This window comes from Contarinia nasturtii, unplaced genomic scaffold, assembly GCF_009176525.2.
Source record: "Contarinia nasturtii isolate CC-2019 unplaced genomic scaffold, AAFC_CNas_1.1 Cnas_scaffold_129, whole genome shotgun sequence".
Lineage (NCBI taxonomy): Eukaryota > Metazoa > Arthropoda > Insecta > Diptera > Cecidomyiidae > Contarinia > Contarinia nasturtii.
Window position 1 is genome coordinate 8672121 of NW_022197486.1, and position 8247 is coordinate 8680367.

General features: G+C 37.3%; 2 protein-coding genes across 2 annotated transcripts; both read left to right on the forward strand.

Moving 5' to 3' along the window:
• Positions 1-157: 157 nt before the first annotated feature.
• LOC116341605 (pre-mRNA-processing factor 6) lies at positions 158-3387 on the forward strand. The gene is made up of 5 exons (XM_031768775.1): positions 158-356; positions 437-496; positions 572-1809; positions 1886-2100; positions 2166-3387. The coding sequence occupies exons 1-5, from the start codon at positions 259-261 to the stop codon at positions 3342-3344; spliced, it is 2790 nt and encodes a 929-aa protein (XP_031624635.1). The 5' UTR covers positions 158-258; the 3' UTR covers positions 3345-3387.
• A 186-nt stretch (positions 3388-3573) lies between these two features.
• Positions 3574-7798, forward strand: LOC116345563 (uncharacterized protein C05D11.1-like). The gene is made up of 7 exons (XM_031775003.1): positions 3574-3877; positions 3960-5056; positions 5584-5679; positions 5737-6761; positions 6842-7062; positions 7132-7244; positions 7312-7798. Exons 1-7 carry the CDS (start codon positions 3739-3741, stop codon positions 7699-7701), a joined length of 3081 nt encoding a protein of 1026 aa, XP_031630863.1. The 5' UTR covers positions 3574-3738; the 3' UTR covers positions 7702-7798.
• The last annotated feature ends 449 nt before the right edge of the window (positions 7799-8247 follow it).

The following is an 8247-nucleotide window of genomic DNA, read 5'->3' on the forward strand; positions in this document are numbered from 1 at the left end:
GAATTATTAATATATTTGAAATGTGTTTTTGTGGATAAATGGAGTTTTTTCTTATTGAGATTGTAGATGGCGCTTGTACATGTCTTTTGCACTACTACAATCGAACAGACAGAGTATGTGACACTTCTCTTACTTACAGTGACAAACGCATCGTAAACGTTCTGTATTAAACTTTTGTCAAACTTACATGAATGAATTCTCGTGTGTATTATTATATCTTCTTTTAAAAAAAAGTCAATTTTTTAGAAATAAATAATAATGGCAAATATATCCGCTGCTGCTTTGGCGAATAGAAATAAAAAACATTTTCTCGGTGTGCCAGCACCGTTGGGATATGTAGCCGGTGTTGGTAGAGGGTAAGAATGTTGATTTTATTTTACATTCATTTTTTTTTATTTCAAATGGATTTTATTTGATTTGTTTTTGTTTTGATTAGTGCCACTGGTTTCACAACTCGTTCTGATATTGGTCCAGCCCGTGATGCAAATGATGTATCGTAAGTACAAACAAAAAATGATTTTCAATTGTAATTGCTTTTGTTAATCGCATCGACACATTTGATTTATTTTAGTGATGATCGTCATGCACCGCCCGCGGCCAAACGTAAAAAGAAAGAAGAGGAAGAAGAAGACGATGAAGATTTGAATGATTCAAATTATGATGAATTCAGTGGTTATAGTGGTTCATTGTTTTCCAAAGATCCATACGATAAAGATGATGCCGAAGCGGATGCCATTTACGAGGCGATTGACAAACGAATGGATGAAAAGCGAAAAGAGTATCGTGAAAAACGGTTGAAAGAGGATTTGGAACGATATCGTCAGGAACGGCCAAAGATCCAACAACAATTCTCCGATTTAAAGCGTAACTTGGGCGAAGTGACATTGGAAGAATGGTCAACAATACCTGAAGTTGGCGACAGTCGCAATCGTAAACAACGTAATCCACGTGCAGAAAAATTTACACCATTGCCCGACAGTGTGTTGTCACGAAATTTAGGTGGTGAAACTAGTACAAATATTGATACACGATCGGGATTGATGACACCCGGAGTGGCAACGCCCGGAATGCTTACACCAACTGGCGATTTGGATTTAAGAAAAATTGGTCAAGCACGAAATACGTTGATGAATGTAAAATTATCGCAAGTATCTGATTCGGTGACCGGACAGACAGTCGTCGATCCAAAAGGTTATTTAACTGATTTACAATCGATGATACCCACCTATGGTGGTGATATTAATGATATCAAAAAGGCTCGACTGCTTTTGAAAAGTGTTCGTGAAACGAATCCAAATCATCCACCTGCCTGGATTGCTTCAGCTCGTCTGGAAGAAGTAACGGGAAAAGTGCAAATGGCACGAAATTTAATAATGCAAGGCTGTGAAATAAATCCAAAAAGTGAAGATTTATGGTTGGAAGCGGCACGATTGCAACCACTTGATACGGCAAAAGCAGCCATTGCACAAGCTGCACGACATATACCAACATCCGTTCGAATTTGGATCAAAGCAGCCGACTTAGAAACCGAAATGAAGGCCAAACGTCGTGTGTTTCGTAAAGCTCTTGAGCATATACCGAATTCAGTACGTTTATGGAAGGCGGCCGTTGAACTTGAAAATCCAGATGATGCACGTATCCTTTTATCACGTGCGGTCGAATGTTGTAATACAAGCGTCGAATTATGGTTGGCATTGGCACGTTTAGAGACCTATGAAAATGCTCGTAAAGTACTGAACAAAGCACGTGAAAATATACCAACCGACAAACAAATTTGGATGACTGCCGCCAAATTGGAAGAAGCCAATGGTAAGTAGATGGTTTTTTGTTTGTTTTCGATTCGCCTTTAATTGTAATAATATTGAAATTAATTTTCATTCTAAAGGAAACATTCACATGGTGGAAAAGATTGTGGATCGTGCATTATCATCGTTGTCAGCCAATGGAGTTGAAATCAATCGAGAGAATTGGTTCCAAGAAGCCATTGAAGCGGAAAAATCAGGTGCTGTCCATTGTTGTCAGGCTATCATCAAATCAATCATCGAAAGTGGCGTCGAAGAAGAGGATCGCAAGCAAACCTGGATCGACGATGCCGAATTCGTAAGTTTTTTTTCTTCCTCTTTTGTTTGTCATTTTATCTGACTTTATATTCAATTCTATTTCAGTGTGCATCAAAAGGTGCGTATGATTGTGCACGTGCTGTATACGCTCATGCCTTGCAAGTGTTTCCATCGAAGAAAAGTATTTGGTTGCGAGCTGCCTATTTTGAAAAAAATCATGGAACACGTGAAAGTTTGGAAACACTTTTACAACGTGCTGTTGCACATTGCCCAAAGTCGGAAGTGCTGTGGCTGATGGGTGCCAAATCGAAATGGTTGGCTGGCGATGTGCCGGCTGCTCGTGGTATTTTATCGTATGCATTCCAGGCAAATCCAAATTCGGAAGATATTTGGTTGGCTGCCGTTAAATTGGAATCGGAAAATACTGAATATGAACGAGCTCGTCGTTTGCTTGCAAAAGCAAGAGCATCGGCTCCAACACCGCGCGTCATGATGAAATCATCCAAGCTCGAATGGGCATTGGACGATTTGCCAAAAGCATTAAAATTACTGGACGAGGCTGTTGATGTATTTCCGGACTATGCCAAACTGTGGATGATGAAGGGGCAAATTGAAGAACAACAAAATCAACTTGAAGCAGCTGCCAATACATACTCGACTGGCGTGAAAAAGAATCCAAATTCAATTCCATTGTGGCTATTGATGTCGAATTTAGAGGAAAAACGTGGTGCTTTGACAAAAGCTCGGTCCGTATTGGAACGGGCGCGTTTGAAAAATCCAAAAACACCATTGCTCTGGCTGGAAGGCGTACGCATTGAATTACGTGCTGGACTCAGTGAAATGGCACAAACCATAATGGCAAGAGCGCTTCAAGAATGTCCACAGTCCGGTGAACTGTGGTCCGAAGCAATCTTTATGGAATCAAGACCACAACGCAAAACAAAATCGTTTGATGCATTAAAAAAGTGCGAACATAATCCGCATGTTTTACTTGCGGTTTCGAAACTATTTTGGTCCGAGCAAAAAACACAGAAGGCACGAGATTGGTTCAATCGAACGGTTAAAATTGATCCGGATTTGGGTGATGCTTGGGCATATTTCTACAAATTTGAATTAAACTATGGAACAGAAGCGCAACAGAAAGAGATTATTGAACGATGTAACGCAGCTGAACCAAAGCACGGCGAAGAATGGTGTAAAGTAAGCAAAAATATCAGCAATTGGTGTTTCAAAACGGAGGACATTCTTAAAGCAGTCATTAGAAATTTACCCATACCAACATAGGCATGTTTTTTTTATACATTTATTTTGCATTTAGATTTTATTTTGGAACAATGATTCGATGAAATAAATAAATTTAATTCAAATAAAAGAAAACGAATTTTACTCAATTTGAGGTTATGATTGGTTTGAGTGACAGTAAAATGTATGTGTACACACTTGATTAAAGTGACAGCCGACTGTCTGAGTGTGTATTGCTTCGAATGAATCAACGAATTCGGTATCGGCCATATTGCTAAAGTCTAATGTCAACAACAATTCATTCGTGTTGAAATTGTCATAAACAGCACATACAAAAAAGGATTAACTACTTTTGTTTTAAAGTTAAAGCGAGTTTTTACCGAGTCATTTGCATTAAGTCAAATTATTTGATTGGTGGGAAGAGAAAAAGATCGAAATGTCGTCGTTAAAACATATAGCCACGGTTTTTGCTAACGGTAGAATTCCTGTGCATAAATACAAGTCCGAATTGACCGGATTAACAGTTGTAATTGGTGAAGTAGAAGGGCCTCTAGTCAATGGATTTTTCACATTAGGTAAAGTCAATAAACACCATAACATTTCAAAATACTTTTCAATTGATTGACACCATATTGTATTTGCATTTGGAATGAATAGCAACTGAAGCTCACGACGATGACGGTTTGCCGCATACACTCGAGCATTTAATATTTCTTGGTTCCGAGCTGTATCCATATAAGGGAGTACTCGATTTGCTTGCAAATAGATGTTTGGCTAGTGGAACAAATGCATGGACCGACACCGATCATACTTGCTACACCATTAAAACTGTTGGCAAAGCCGGCTTCCTTGAATTATTACCGATTTATCTCGATCATATTCTGTTTCCAACTTTATCCGATGCTGGTTACATCACAGAAGTCCACCATATTGCACCAAATGGTGAAGATAGCGGTGTTGTTTACTGTGAAATGCAAGGTAGAGAAAATTCGGGCGAGTCGCGTGCAATTTTGGCACTTTTAAGAAATCTTTATCCAAATTGTGGATACAGTGCCGAAACTGGAGGCATCATGGAAAATTTACGAACAAGCACGTCAAACGAAAAAGTACGAAATTATCATGCCCAATTCTATCGGCCGGAGAATTTAACACTGATCATCACTGGCCAGGTGAAAGTTGAAGATGTTGCCATTGCATTGGAATCGGTTGAAAATCGAATTTTGAGCAAGGATAAAAAGCCGGAATTCGTACGGCCATGGTTAACACCGATCGAACCACTTGCTGACACAACTGACAAACGTATCGTTTATCCATCCGATTGTGAAGATTGTGGCATCGTTCATGTTGGATGGCGTGGACCAAAATGCACCAAAGAAAATCTTAAACTAACGGCAACTTCAGTTCTTCTTCGATACTTGTCCGAAACGTCAGTTTCACCACTGCAACGTGAAATGGTTGAAATCAACGATCCATATGCTAGCACCGTTTCGTATAACATCATTGAAAACTATGAGTCAGCCATTTATTTTTCGTTTGAAAATGTGCCAGTTGATAAAATCGACAATGTTTATGAGAAAATGCAAACCATTCTTGGCAACATTTCAAAAGGAATTGAAAAAATTGATATGAATCGTATGCAAAACATTCTGGAGCGTTCGATTCTCGAGTATTTCAGCAATTTGGAAAGTAATCCACATGAGGCGCTCGCTTTTGCCTCTATTGCCGATTCACTTTATGGCGAACGCAATGAAGATGTAAGTATTGATATTGTACGTTTGAAAGTCTCAGATCCAAAACAAGTTAAAAATTATTTTCGAAAAAACAACAAAAGAAATTATTGAGCGCCAAAAAGGAACATATAGAATTTAGAACTAAATCAACATAGAATACTTAGAGCAAAAATTTTCTGCCAAAAACGGTATATATCGCTTTGGTTTTTTAACTTCATGATTTTATTTACCTCACTTTAGCACTGAAAGTGCATATGGAACATTTATGTATATACTGTGTGCAGTGTAAAGCAAAGGACAATTTACCGTTATTTGTTAACATACCGAACGTATACAAATATGTATTCGCACAGAATTAAGAAAAAAAAATGTGACACATTGTTTATGCTGTCGTTACTGTTTTGATTCTGAGTTAGCTATAAGTTTTTTTGTCACTTTTTCATAAAAAAATCTTTTGCCTCTTTTGCGAAAACTTTTTTTAAAACTTATTTTGGCTCTACAGAGCCCTCATTTGATCTTTTTTTTAAAACAATTTCGTCTCTTTTAAATAGTTTGAAACAAGACTAAACATTGATCGTCAAATGCGATTGTTGTTGGAGAAAACTGAAGATTTCTGGGTGGAACTGTTGAATGAATATTTAATCAACGTAAGTTTAATAATTTTTAAATTTTTGAACATAAAATTGATAGTAATTTTTCATTAGTCGAAGCGTATCGTCATCCGGGCTGTACCCAGTATTGAAGAACAAAAACGAATGACAAAAGAGGAAGCGGCAAGAGTAGAACAGCAGCGTAAATCGTTGGGCGAAGATGGATTGGCAAAGAAAGGTGAAGAATTGACCCAAGCAATAGCCCATAACGAAATTGCACCCCCACCCGAAATGTTGACCAAAGTGCCCATACCAAATGTGGAAAATATAAATTCGTTGCCATCAACTGTTCAAGAGCGTGACGGTGATGTGTTTGGCGATGCATCAAAATTGGCCGGTTTAAATTTGAGTGAATTTCCATCGCCAATCAATGTTACTTGTTGTGGCATTGATTCAAACTTTGGCTATATCATGGCTTATTTCAATACCAGCAAAATTGCACCCGAATTACGGTCATATTTACTATTGTTCCTTGATTTGATTGTCGAATCGCCAATTCGTCGTGAGGACGGTACTTTAATACCTTACGAAGAAGTCGTGTCGGCGCTTGAATCGGACACAGTATCACTGCAAACGACCATTGGCTTAGAAGCAACTAATCAATTTAGCTGCGGCTCATACTCTCAAACGGTCGTTCTAATGCTCAAAGCCGATCATAAAAAATATATTCGTGGCATTCAATGGGTTATTGATCTGTTGAATCGTACTGAGTTCACTGTAGAACGTATTCGAGTTATTGCGGCGAAAATTTCGAATGCCGTATCACAAGCCAAACGAAATGGAAACTCAGTTTCGAAAGATCTTCTCAAAGCCGTTTACTACCAAGGCAATTCGAACGTTCGAAAATGTTCCATGATATATCAACAACGTTTCTTGACTTCACTTCTGGAGAAGCTGGACAAGCCAGATGAAGCCACAAAAATTATTGACAACTTGAACAAAATTCGCAAAGAGATTTTGACACCTAGCTGTCTTAGTTTGTACATTGCCGCCGATTGGTCCAAAATAATCACGGCAAATTCAAATGAATTCTTTGAAAATTGGAAAAAGCTTGTGCAAACCGATGAAGTCACATTCAGGTAAAATGACATCCTTGAACATCTACCGAAGCTTAATATTAATTACCTATAAATAAAAATTCAATTTCTCGTTCGTATAGCAAAGGAAAGTACGAACGTCCTCAGGTTGATTACCAGATCCGTAAGAAGGTCATTACCGAAGGTCAAACACTTGGTTTGGGATGTGTTGAAGGTGCGTTTTTCAATCATGCTGTACCATGCCCAATTACAATCAACGATCCCGACTACATACCATTGATGCTCTTCATGCAGTATCTTACTCAACTTGAAGGTCCATTCTGGCGTCAACTACGAGGCCAAGGTAAAATCACCCTTTATCATATTTCTAAGTTTTGTTTACTAATTTAAATGTTGGACTGATTGACCACAGGTCTAACTTATGGCTACAATATGTTTATACGTTTGAATGAGCAATTGCTGTACTTTACACTGTATCGAGCAACCAATGTTACCGCTGCATTTAAGCAATTCAAAATAATTACGGTATGTTTGAATTTTGATTATATTTTTGAAAATTTATGCGGATAAATCTAATGTATGTCATAATTAGGAAGCGCAATTATCGCCTGATGCCACATGGGATGCTGCCTTGCTCGAATCGGCTCGAAGTTCTCTTATTTTCGAATTTGTTGAACGTGAAAAATCGATCGATGCGGTAGTTTTACAGAATTTCATTTCGACCTGTTTCCGTGGAACCAAACGTATAACTGATTTGAATCAAGCCAATGTTCGACAAGTGAACAACGTTACCATTGACGATATGGTGTCGGTTGGCAAAAAATACATTAGTCAATTGTTCACACCAAATTCCCGTACAACGATTGTCTGTCATCCCGATAAAGCCAATGAAATTCGCGATGAGTTCACCACTTATGGTTTTAAGATGACCGTTTCTACCAACATTGAAAGCAGCATTCTCAGCAACATTGAAGATGAATAAATTAACACGATATAATTTTCAATTTGAAAATACATTATGTATGATATTCTATGAGAAACACACGAAATAAAAAATTTTAATACATTTTTCACTGGAACAGCTTATTATTGTTATTCAATTTTTTAGTCAATATTTCTTACCTTTGCAGCAGCTTGTAAAATCAATACGTGTGTCTCTCTTATTCACACGGAAATTAATATTTGAGTTTAACAGACGACTACTTTGTTCGTTACTAATAGGTAAATCAAAACAACAGAAATGGATTTCAATTAAATACATTTGATTTGAAATTTATTGCATTGCAATTTATGTTTTCAATTAATTAACAAGCATGGACATCATCTACAATCTGGTATTTTTGTTTTTGTTTACGTTTACAAATGAATTTGTGTCGTTAAATGAAGATGTACACGAAATCGTTCGATAACACCCTAAATATGGATCAGTCTTTTTTTTATTTGTGATAAATATAAAATAGTCTATTTAAAAGCATAGATATAAAATGTTACAACACATATAGTTTATTCAGTTTATTTAATTCGTTTT